The 12,368-nt window shown below is 54.3% G+C and overlaps 1 protein-coding gene across 1 annotated transcript in view; it reads left to right on the top strand.

Moving 5' to 3' along the window:
• The window catches only part of GLI2 (GLI family zinc finger 2), a 175,443-nt gene that overhangs the window by 115,029 nt on the left and 48,046 nt on the right, over positions 1 to 12,368 (top strand). Inside the window, exon 2 of the mRNA XM_077755266.1 lies at positions 2,781 to 2,886. Coding sequence (XP_077611392.1) covers positions 2,781 to 2,886 — 106 coding nt within the window. The remainder of the gene's footprint in view (positions 1 to 2,780; positions 2,887 to 12,368) is intronic.

The raw sequence follows: 12,368 nt of genomic DNA, 5'->3' as shown, positions 1-12,368 counted from the left end.
TGAAAGCAATCATTGTGTCCGACCAGACAGAGGGAAAAGCCCTCGACCAGCCGTCCAGCTGCCTTGGATTCTCTCCCAGGTCTGTTGTTTTTCATCTCTGGGACATTGAGCTGAAATCACCCCTCGCCTCCATTCCCACGTCTGTGAAATGGACATAGTAACCTATCCTGGCTGCCTCCGCGGGGCTTTGAGGTCTGCAGGGACACATTCAGAAACACAGGAGCCAAGTGTTTTTATTTTATTAACCATACCGTAAGCCGGTCTGCCTGGCCACATCTCAGAAAAAGAAACTTACAAAAACCCAAAGGCCCTTTCCTGAACATCTGGGGATGTGAACACGGCCTCCGTGCCCCTGGGGGTGCAGAGCAGGCCTGCTCCTCTCCCAGTCTGTAAGCAGGCCAGCCGTGACCCCTCCCCTCTCCCCGGGTTTGCGGGCAGCTCTGGGCAACTTGTCCGGTGCTGCACAGCTAGGAAGATGGTGGTGTGTCCATGGTGGATCAGGGACCGTGGGGCTCCAAGTGTTAGTGATAATTGTCATGGGCAGTAGTTAGTAACATTTACAGAGTGTCTCTTGTACGCACAGCACGGGGTTAAGCACGACCCCTGCAGGAACCTTTTATTTTCATAGCAACCATAAAGGTGGCTCTTGTCACCCATTTTCAGATGAGCACATGGTGACTCAGGGAAGGACAGAGGCTGGTGAGCAGCAGGTTTGCACTCTGGGTCTCTGACTCCCAGGGCTGTCTGGGCACCTGTTACTGCCACCAGTGTCACCCAGGGTCCAGCCTCATGTCTCAGGGGACACGGACTGGCCTAAGGGGACAGGATGATCATTCCAGCAGCTCCAGCTCCAGAAATGAGGGCCCGGCCCAGAGGGATGGGACAACAGGGCTGGTGTCCTGTCTGATGGCCATGTCCCCTTCGAGGCCAAAATTTGTGGATTTAATCAGGGAGAGAAGATTCACTTTCTTTGTTCCCAGTCCCCACGAAAGGTGCCAGGACTGTGGAATGAGGAGGATAAATTTGATTATGTAAAAATTAAGGTTACAATTTCAGGAGAGAAGTTTTCTTGTAAGAATTCATGGTGTTTGTGCGGTGCCTGGCTGGCTTAGTCAGTGGAGCGTGCAACTCTAAATCTCCTGGTTGTGAGTTCAAGACCCATGTCGGGCATAGAGATTACTTTAAAATAAAATTTAAAAAAAAAAAGATCTTCAGAAAAAAAGAATTCATAGTGTTCAATCCAAGCGTCCATCGATGAATGAATGATAACCATATGGGGTACATCCATGAAATGGAATATTATTCAGCCCTGAAAAAGGAAATCCTGCCACCCGCTATGCCAGGTGAACCTTGAAGACATTGTGCTAAGTGATGTGAGCCAGACAGAAGAGGACAAATACCGTAGGCCTCCACTCATATGAGGTATGCGAGCAGTCAGATCATAGAGACAGAAAGGAGGAGATGATTGCCAGGGGCTCGTGGGGAGGAAGAATGGGGAGTTTTAACGGGAACAGAGTCTCAGCTGGGAAGATGGGAAAGTACTGGAAATGGCTGGTGGTCGTCCAGCAGTCTGAATCCATGAACTGTGTACACTTACAAATGATTCCGAGGGTAAATATTATGTTACATATGTTTCACCACAATGAAAAAGGAATTCATAGTGCTTATAGCACAGTACCAGAGTGTTTGTGTTTTTTTAAAAAATTTTTTATGTCTTAATTTATTTCTGAGAGAGAGAGAGAGCGTGAGCAGGGGAGGGTCAGAGACAGAGGGAGACACAGAATCTGAAGCAGGTTCCAGGCTCTGAGCTAACTGTCAGCACAGAGCCCGATGCGGGGCCCGAACCCACGAACCACAAGATCATGACCTGAGCCGAAGTCGGATGCTTAACCGACTGAGCCACCCAGGTGCCCTTACCCTGTCCGCATTTCTTGCAAAGATTCAGCGATTCAGACTCCACACTCCCACTGGCCCGTGGCCTTCAGCCTGAGTAAGAGTTGACTGAGAAATCACCCCTTCTTAGCCCTTTTCCCAGTCTACCTACTTTTTAAAGAGGCTTGTTTTCCTAAAGCCTGTAATTACGTTTGCCTCCAGGGTACCCAGGAATTTTTTTTTAAGTAAGCAAAGAGCATCCTACAATTATCGTGATGATTTGCTGAGGGCAGGCCAAGTGCAGACACAGCCCTGGAAGCGATGTGCACGTGTTGGTGTTTGCATCTTGGAGGGACCCGGCGGCTCGCGCAGGGTCACTCATTAATACGGAGACACCCACCCAGGTGTCCACCGTTGGCTGCCAGCCGGACGCGGTCGGTGGGATTGCGCCTTCCTGGAGGCTGGCCGCAGCCGGGAGCGGGCCCCGGCTTCACAGATGGTTCTAGTAAATATTTCCAGCCAGGGTGACTGCGGCAGCCGGATGCCGTGACCGGGGGGCTGCTGGAGCCACACGCAGCCGAGGCCGAGATGGGCAGCAGCCCGTCGGCTCTGTCAGCCCTGATTTGCGGCTGAGCCTGTAATCTCCCCGAGTTCAAAGAGCGCTTAGCTGCTTGTCTTTGTCAAGAGCGCGGTTGGGGATCTTTTATGTGAAAGATGTAGGATTCTCGGGCTGACTTTGATTATTTATTCATCCCCCTCCGTGGGTGTGTGATAGCCAGGGCACCACGGAGCCCCCTGTCCTGGCTACTCTCGCTCTGAAATTCATTGAGCTTTAAAGCCCTTTGAAAATTGCTTTTTGAGGGAGGGGAAAAGTTTTTGAAGGCCTGTTTCTCTCTCCCGCTCCACAGTGCCACAGCACCTTTTGCCACCGTTCCATGCTCCCTTACCGATTGATATGAGACACCAGGAGGGAAGGTACCATTATGAGCCCCACTCTGTCCACGGCGTGCATGGGTAAGTTCTGCCCTTGACCCTCCACCCCGGCACGGGGTCACCTGTCACCTGGGAGGCCAGCAGCCTCAGCCACCTGTCATGCCTCTGTCTGTCTTTCTGGAGTTCCTGATCTGCACTGTCCTGAGCTGATGGTCACCTCTGCCACCCGGGAGTGCACTGACCCGGGATCCTGTGCAAATGCGTAAGTGGGGTATAGGCACCCGGCTCCCTCTGGTTCCCTGAGGAGGAAGCCCCTCTAGCCTCACATGTCCCCACCAACATGGCTGCAGGCCGGCCTGGTGTACCCATAGCACCTTGAGGCTCTGTGTCTGCCCAGGCAGTGGGAATCCCCTCCAGGCCAGAGGTCCTCCGTAAGTACTATGACCTTAGTTATATGTTGTCGTAGGATAATAATTCATAGCGCCCCTTTTTACATGTCCCAGTTTAGAATATTATCGAGTCACCCTGACGATAAGCCCAGGCTCCATGTTATACTTTGGGGTCTTTTCCTACTCCCTGCTCGGAGAGCCCCAGTAGAAGGGGCAGGACCCAGTGCCATCGCACTAAACCTAATCCTGTCCCTCTTTATTCCCACCTGAGCCTCGAAGCCTAGAGCTAAAGTCACTCTTCCTGATCTTTGTGACCAAAGACGCTGCCCCATCCATTCTGCCTTCAGAGGAGAGGCTGGAACCTCGCCCTCCCTGTGCCCCCCCCCCACTTCTCTGCTGCTCCTCACACCTGACTTGGAGGGAGCCTACTGCAAAGGGTCAAGTGCCCCCAGGGCCCCTCCAGATCCAGCCACCTCACCCACCCATGCCAAGTCGCTGTTTATGGCTCTGGGACACACAGCCATGTGTCCACAGGTCCCCAGGCCTCCGTTCCGGCTGCCCACCTGCCTGGAGTGCGCCCCTCCTCCTGGGGCACCAGGATCCCCAGCCTGAGCGGGGGCCCTCCTTTTACTTTGCAGTAATTTCAGGCAGGTGAAAACAGTTGCAAAAATAGTACAAAGATTCCCATTATCCCCTCTGCGGGGTTCCTCCACCCGTTCACATCGTACGTGACCAGAGGCTAACATGCTGTCCTTAAGTAATTCGTCAAACTTATCCACGTTTCCTCAGTTGCCCCACTAATTTCTTTCGGTTTTGTTTTGTTTTGTTTTATTTTGTTTTTTCCTGTTCAGGATCTAGTCTTTGCATTTAGGAGTCAGGCCTCCTTTAATCCAGGATAGTGGCTCAGTTTCTCTTGTCTGTCATGACCTTGACCCCCTTGAAGAGGATGGGCCAGTACAAAATGTGCAGATGTCCTCGATTTGGGACACTTGCCTGAAGTCACCTCATGATTAAATTCAGAACCAGGGGCGCCTGGGTGGCTTAATCGGTGAAGTGTCCGACTCTTGGTTTCGCCTCAGGTCACGATCTCATGGTTCCGTGAGTTCGAGCCGGGTGTCAGGCTCTGTGCTGACATCGTAGAGCCTGCTTGCGATTCTCTCTCTCTCCCTCTCTCTCTGCCCCTCCCGAGCTCATGCTGTCTCTGTCTCTCTCAAAAATAAGTAAATACACTCTAGAAACATTTCAGAATAAGCATTTTAGGGCATAATATAAAAGCGGCTCTGTTCCCTTCCTATATTGTGTCAGGAGGCACGTGAAGGCAATACTTCTCGTCACTGGAGGTGTTTGTTTTTCTCATCACTGGAGATCACTTAGTTAAGGTGAGGTCTGCTGTAAAGTCGGTCCCTTTGTAAGTAGTAAGTATCTGGGGCGGTGATACTTCGATAATATGTAAATATCCTATGTCTCACCAGATCTTCAGCCACTAACTTTAACATCCATCGGCAATTCTTGATGGAAACAGTGATTACTAGTGTTTGCCAAGTGGTGATTTTCCGTTTCCATCCTTCCTTCCACACTTGTTGCCTGGAATTCTCCTGTAAGGAATAGTCCCTTCTCCCCCACTTCTTCCTTTCTTTGATGATTTATTTCTTCCAAGCAAATGCCTGGATAGTTGGGTTACTCTGAGTTATACTATGTTGTTGCTATATTTGTGTGGCTGCAGTGGCCCCAGATCTGGGCTCTGGGAGTCCCCTCAATTGTCTCCCGGGTCTTTCAAATATCGGAAACTTCTTATTTCATGTCAGTGCGTGTCAACAGTTCTTTCTTGAGAACCGGTCCACCTGGTAGGTGACGGGCCCTCGCAGCCCTCTGCCCACCTCCCGGCCCCTCCAGCTGCAGGGGCTGAGGCCACAGCCAGCTTATGGGGGGTGCATACATTTGGAGCTAGTGAATTACCCGAAAATTGCCCAGTTGGTAGCATCTGAGAATCAAAGGAGAATCCAGGAAGCTGAGTCCCTATTTGAGAGGAGGCTGGAGGTGCTGACTTTCTGCTCTTGAGAAATGTGGGGTCATTCAGTGACACAGATCCTGGAGACACAGGCCCGCAGGTAAGTGTCCCCTGCAAGGGGCCCAGCGCCAGTCAGAGACGCAGGCAGCACAGTCACAAAGCCCTGTGAGGTGACTGTCTGGCTCACGTGTCCCCACATACCTAGTGACTGCAGCAGAGCTACTATAAGGCCCCACCTTTGACGACTGCCACTTCTCATAATAATTTCGACCTCCTCGACTGGCTGGGTTATACACAGTTCACGTCTTCATCTCCCTTCATCCTGTCAACACCCCTGCAAAACAGGCATTTCACATCATCCCATTTTACAGAAGAAACTGAGGCAGCACAGAGAGGTGAAATAACTAACCACCGGGGTTGCTTGCTTAGGGAGTGGGAGGGTTAGACATCTAATCACAACCTCCTGAGCCCAGGCCCTCAGCTGCACGCTGGCCTCTCTCCTGGGGACACATAAATAAGCACTGGTCCCCCTGACAGGCCCAAATGATTCCTTCCTAAAAGCACATAGCACCCTTTGCTAGGGCACCAGCCCCTAGGTCAGCAGTCCCCCAAACCTCTGGACCACCAGCATCAGCGTCCTGGGTTAGGAATGAAGGTTCTCGGGCCCTAGGCCAGACCACTGAGTCAGAGACAGGCGGGGCTCATGTTTGGCGTTTAACAGGCCTCCCAGCCATGCTGCTGTAGGCAAGTCCCATCACCGGATGAGGGAGCCCTCAGTGCCGGTCCCCTGGGGCTGATGGAGAACTAGGAGACACCCCTGAGCCTTCTCCAGGTTTTGTCCTGCACCAGGAGAAGCGGAAGGCCTTAATGGCAGGCAGCTGGGGCGGTCTGGCCAGGCCAGTGGGCCTGTGCAAATGGCCTTGTCACTCACAGGCCCAGGTGCCTCTTTCCCTAGACTTGATACCTGACGGGTGGTGCAATAGTCTCCTGTCGCTGCCGTAACAGATGACGCAGTGGCGTAACACAGTTCAGACTTACTCTCACATAGTCCTGGAGGCCAGGAGTCTGCCGCAGATCAGGGTATCGGCAGGGATGGTTCCTTCTGGACACTCCAGCAGAGAGTCTCTCCTCTTGACCTTGGTAGTTTATGGAGGCTACCCGTGAACCTCAGCCCTTGACCCCTGCCACATGGCCTTTTCTCCCCTGTCTGTCCGCACATCCCTCGTCTCTGCCTCTCTTATAAAGACGCCTGTGGTGGCTTTTAGGGCCCACTTGGATAATCCAAAATAATCTCCCTGTCTCAGGACCCTCAATTCCATCCCATCTGCAAAGTCCATTTCCCCCCTAGAAGATTACAGTCACACGTTCCAGGGACTGAGGGGTGAAGGTCTCTGGGCTTATTCGGAATCCCCAAGCCCTAGTGCCCAGCATGGCAACACCCGGTGATAAGGGGTGTCGGCAACGTGTGCGGGGCTTCCGGGGTGGGAGTGGGGGGCAGGGAGGCTGGTGTGCTGTGTGAGTGTCACCTTCCCCACTGCCCTACCAGACGCCGGTGCTGAGCTTCAGAGAGGGGCATCGATTCGTGAGATCCGCGCTGTAAGGTGGCCATGCAGTGCCCCCCTCCCCAGCTGGGGGTTGGGGGGGAGGCTCTCCTGGTTAACACCTAAGTGATAAGCAAAAGCAAGGTGGTCCCGGAGCCCCACGCCCTTCCGGGATTGGCTTCCAAGGGATCCACACTGTCCCCACCCTGCCCAGGGGCTGGGAGGCTGGCCTGAGGCCCCCCCAGAAAGCCCACCCCTTCCCTCTCCCCCACCGGTGCCTCAGGTGGGAAACAGGACGAAGCCTACAGGAGAAAAAAAAAAAACTGGCCCGGTGGCTCCGGCTTCTGTGATTGATGTGGTCGGAGCCCGGCGGAGCGCCCGATCCATCAAGCCCCTGCTGTAGCCCACGCCTCCTCCGTGGCGCCAAATGTGTCTAATTACACACACGTCGCGCAGCAAATGAGATGCGGTGTCATCTCCCGTCAGCGGGAGGGGGGGACCTCCGCCTGCCGCTCCGCTCCAGGGCCCCTAACCATTGGCTCTCCCGGTCCGCAGAGCCAGGCGATTGGGTGCCTTGCCTGCCTGGCTCCAGACACAGGGCTCCAGGGCACGTGCGCCCCTCCTCTTCCCACTGGGCCGCTGGACAGCTCCTGCCCGCCTACCTGGCCTTGAACCCCAGCGCTGAACTCACTAGCCTTGGGAGAGCTTACCAACCTGAATGAGTTAGCCTAAGTTTCTCCTTCTGTAATAGGACGTAATAATAGCACCAACCCCTTCTACGGAGTTGTTTTAAGAATTAATGGGGCCATAGGAGCAGCTAGCTAGGGGGTAGAGAGGAGAAGTGGGGGAACCTGGCAAAGGGACCTGCCCAGGCTCCTGAGCTGGCATCGTGTCCCAGGGCGGATGAGCAGGGTCCAGGTCCTCCACTCCCCCAGGCAGCTACAGGGGGAAGAGTGGGGTACAGGGTTCAGCCTGTGGAAACCCGGCCAGCACAGCCCAGCTGGATGGCTTCCTTCCAGACACCTGCACCCCACCCTGACACAGCTAGTCCCAGTTCCCTGGAGGTCCAAACCCACAGTGAGACTTGCACAGCTCACGATGCTCAGGGGGGTTCTAGAAGAGTACCTGGCACTGTCCGTGGACTTCTTCTGGTCAGCATTTCTTTTCTTTCTTTCTTTCCTTCCTTTCTTTTTTTTTTTTTTTAAGGTTTATTTACTTTTGAGAGAGAGGGAGAGACAGTGCAAGCAGGGGAGGGGCAGAGGGAGACACAGAATCTGAAGCAGTCTCCAGGCTCCAAGCTGTCAGCACAGAGCCTGACGTGGGGCTCGAACCCACAGACCGCAAGATCATGACCTGAGCCAAAGTCGGACACTTAACTCACTGAGCCACACTGAGTGTCCAAGAGTCCATTCTCGAAGGTGAGAAGAAAAGGCCTGCCAATCAATGGGCACAACATTCCCTATGACTTTCCATAGCCTTGTGACTGCTGGTGGGAAAAGGGGCCTCTTTGGATTCCCCCTCCCCTGGCCCCTGGCCCTTGGAAACAGGCTTGCCAGGCGTAGTGGGGACAGAGGCCGAAGCACTGCATGGCAGGGTCCCCAGCCGGAGCTCCCCATTTGCCCCGCATCTGCAGCCCTGCAAGCAGGAGTGCAGGCTGCCCCAGGCCAGGACCAACCCGTGCCCTGTCGCGGGAGATAGAAGCTGTGTTTCTGGTTCAGGAGTCTGGGGTCACCCTTCGACTCCCCATGTGGCCTGTGGGGTCCTTCTCCTCCCAGCCTAGCCCTGGGGCTTCAAAGAGGACCAATGCCAGCTGCTTCCAGCCCAGAAGGGTACACAGAGACCATCTTGTGCTGCAGTTCTCAAATCTGGCTGCGGGTCTGAACTCGGGTTTGTCTTAAAGACGCACATTCTTAGGCCCGAGCCCAGAAGTTCTCGTTCTTTCAAGCTAAGGTGAGGACTGGGAATCTGCTTGTTTACAGATTCCCACAGGCCAGAGCTCCAAGACCACCACAAGCCACCCGGCTTATTTTGTGGCCCAGGGCTATGCGTTGGCTTTCCAAAGTCCTACATCAACAGGCTGAAGGGCTTTGTGTCTCAGTGATAAAGGCTCCGAAGTCTGGGGTGTTAAAAATCCCCTGGCTCCTTTGTGTCACCCGTTCACAGACGCAGCCCCCATAAGTTGACCTAAATCTGTGCACGTTCTCCGCTCTCAGAAGGGGGTGAGCTTCCCAAACAAGCACAACTATATCCTCCCAACCACGAGGACAGTCCCTTTCTCCCTCCTCTTGCCTGATTCCATCCCTGACCTCTGACATCCATGGCCCGCAGCACCTGCGTAGATGCTAGAGCTGACCACCACTAGTTATTCCCCTCAGGGCCATTTGATCCTGAGCTGTAGTTGGTGAGCAGGGTTCCGGCGGTCACAGCCCAAGGCCACCCTTACAGACAAGGAGAGAGGAGGGGGGAGTGGGGGTGTGGAGGGGGAGGATCTTGCTAGGGACAGATGGCTCTGGGGCTTAGCTATCAATTCATGTGAAGTCAGCATGCCGCCCAGGTACTTTAAGAAAAGAGGAAACACCAGCTGGCGGGAGTGAGGGCCGGTGCCTTCCACCATCATCCGCCCACTTTGTCAGGCATCCAAATTATCCAGAGACCCCTGAGAGAGCTGTTAAGGATGTCTGAAGCCACCTCGTCCAGGCGGCTGCATATTAATGGGGATGTTTAGCCCCTCTAAACATTGGTCTGCTTCTTAACGTAGCCGCTTTGCTGATGCTGGCCGAGCTCCTGAACTTTCTGTTCTGGAGGGATTCGAAGATGCCTTTTTCCAAGGTCAGTGTGTTGTAAACACGGCACCCGCTCGTCGTGAGATTAATAAACACGCAGCCTGCTTTGTCCGGAGCCCCCGACAGCCAGTCCCCGAGGGGCAGAAAGACAGCACTGTTTTCCTGTTAGCTTCTGGCACAACACACCAGGTTCACGGCCCCTGAGCACCGCCTCTGCGCTGTGCAGAGAACGTTCCCTTCCCTCAGCAAGTGCGCACACTTCTGTTCGGGGATTCGTGGAAGAAAGGAAGAGAGTTCGGCAGGGCAGGTCTGCCTGGCGTCTGGGCTGAGATGCCAGGCAGGCCCGCGGTTGCCCACCAGAGACCTTGTCCTCCTCACTGGGGTCCTAGCTGTCCTTTTAACTCCCGCGGTGGCGGACCACTTCCTCGGAGCAATGGGATGACGTAGACACAGACTCCAGAGAAGTGAGGAGCCTTGGCCCAAGGTGATGTGAGTGACCCCCCTGGGCAGCAGGATGCTGGAGGCAGGCTTACCGGGGTGCCAGGTCCGGCCCCCTGGATTATACCATCTCACCCTCAGCTGCACCCTGGAGGAAGCCAATATGGTCACTCTTGCTTGCTAAGTGGAGAAACTGGGACACAGTGAGGTTGGCCGCCTTCTCCAGTGGCATCCTTCTAGCAAGTAGCAAAGCTGGGACTGGAACCTAGCGGCCCCCTCTCCGCATGGACCCTTCTGCTAAAGACTCTCCTGGCTCTGAGAGCTTCAGATTCCCGGCTCCCGGAACGTGCTCTGCGGTGTGGGACAGCCAGCTCATTTATAATGGAATCTGGCCCGTAAAACTTTAATGAGGAGCGTGTCTGATAAGCCGGCCTGCTCTTTGATCTTTGCTGAACGCTGGCCCCTCGCAGAAGAGTTGCTGCCTGGCCCTGGGCTTTGGAGAGAGCTGGTGTGGTCGCACCAGGGCAGGAGGAGAGAACATCTTGATGCAGAGAGGGGAGATGGGTCTGCAGTGGGGGAGGGCACGCAAAGCAGGCATAGGGAGGGGCCTCCTGGTAGGAAAGCCCTGCAGGGTGGAAGGGGGGTCTTTCTGGCTCTCCTGTCCCACTTCCTCTCCCACATCATCTTAGGCGTTGCACATCCTACACCCCCAGCCCTGGGGCAGGATGGGGCGGGGCCAGGCTCCAAATACTCCCTGTGCCACTTACGCCCTTTACATCTTGGGGTTGGTTGGCTGTTTAACCTCTGTGAGACTTGGTTTCCCTGGTTCTAAACTGGGGATACAGGGACCCCTGGGCAGCTCAGTCGGTTAAGCCTCTGACTTCAGCTCGGGTCACGATCTCACGGCTCATGAGTTTGAACCCCACGTCGGGCTCTGTGCTAACAGCTTAGAGCATGCTTCGGATTCTATCTCCCTCTCTCTCTCTGCTCCCCCCCCCACTCTCACTCTGTCTCAATACATAAATAAATAAATGGGGATACAACAGTACCCCTTGGGGTGGGCTTGAGGATTAGGTGAGTGGGAGTGTGTCAAGCACGTAGAACAGCCCCTGGTACATCGTGAGCATTGAACAATGAATCCCTCTTTTCACCTTGTGTCGACACTGGAAGTAAAGGCACATTTCATCCTAGGTCCTCTGCTGGGTGCTGGGCAGATGTTATTGTATCCAGTGCCCCAGCACCTTGTAAGGTGAGTGATATTTTCCCCATTTTATAGAGCAGAAAAACAGAGATTCACAGAACGTAAGATCACTCAGCTAGTACGTGAGATCTGACCCTCCATCCTGAGCCTCTGTCTGTGCCATGATTGTCCTTGCAGAGGAAGTAATATTTTGTTTCAGGTGTTAGGGCTGCAGTGCATTATCCCTGCTGGCAAAGATGGGAACAGAACAATAATCAACTGAAAGGAATTAATTAAGAAAAATAAAACATTAAAAAAAAAAAAAGAAAAAGAAAACGAAAACATTTTTTCAATGTTTATTTATTTTTGAGAGAGAGAGCTCTCAGGGGCCAGGGGGACACAGAATCCAAAGCAGGCTCCAAGCTCTGGGCTCTGAGCTGTCAGCGCAGAGCCAGACACAGGGCTCAAACCCACAAATTGTGAGATCACAACCCGAGCCGAAGTCGGACACTTAACCGATGGAGCCACCCTGGTGCCCCACTAGGAGTAAAATTCCAGTTGGGAGATAGATTGGCCTTTGAGGTGGGACCCTCCCCCAGGGCACACGGTCACGAGGATGTGCCAGCCTCGTGCCAGTATTGGGGATACAGGCCCCGGGAGGCCCGGTCGTGCTGCCCATCTGCATCGCGTGGTCTTGGAGGGGAAGGGGGAGAAAGGGCAGTTACAGGTGGACTGGGAGACGGGTGGGGAGAGCTCAGAACACCAGGAAACCAGGAATGGAAAGCATTTACCAGGAGGAAGGCACGGGCGGCCTGTCTCTTCCCGCCTCAGCCCTCCCCCCGGCCTGCCGTGGGGCTCCGCGTCTCCTTGGGGTTCCCCTGTACCGCTCAGGGGCCTCCACTCCCCGGCAGACACAGATGCCAGCATGAAAGAGGGGCCCTTGTCAGCGCACACACGAATGGACTCAAGATTTGGTACAAATCGGCAGCACACCCACCTCTAAGAAGACCTTTTTATCTAAACTATTTGGAATTATCTGCCTAGTTTTGACAGGCATCCAGGAGAGGAAATTCCACACGCCACTTGGCCAGGCCAGGCCAGAGCTGAGGAACTCTCACTGCGAAGGATGTTCCCTGTGTGTAGGCCGCCTGCCCCCCGGGACTTTTCTCATGGCCTAAATGCAGTGAAACCTCTCCTGCCCCTCCTCCCACCACTCCCCTTCCA

The sequence above is a fragment of the Crocuta crocuta genome, unplaced genomic scaffold (assembly GCF_008692635.1).
Source record: "Crocuta crocuta isolate KB4526 unplaced genomic scaffold, BGI_CrCroc_1.0 scaffold548, whole genome shotgun sequence".
Classification (NCBI taxonomy): domain Eukaryota; kingdom Metazoa; phylum Chordata; class Mammalia; order Carnivora; family Hyaenidae; genus Crocuta; species Crocuta crocuta.
The sequence above is the reverse complement of the archived record's forward strand: the minus strand, read 5'-3'. Positions and strand labels throughout refer to the sequence as shown.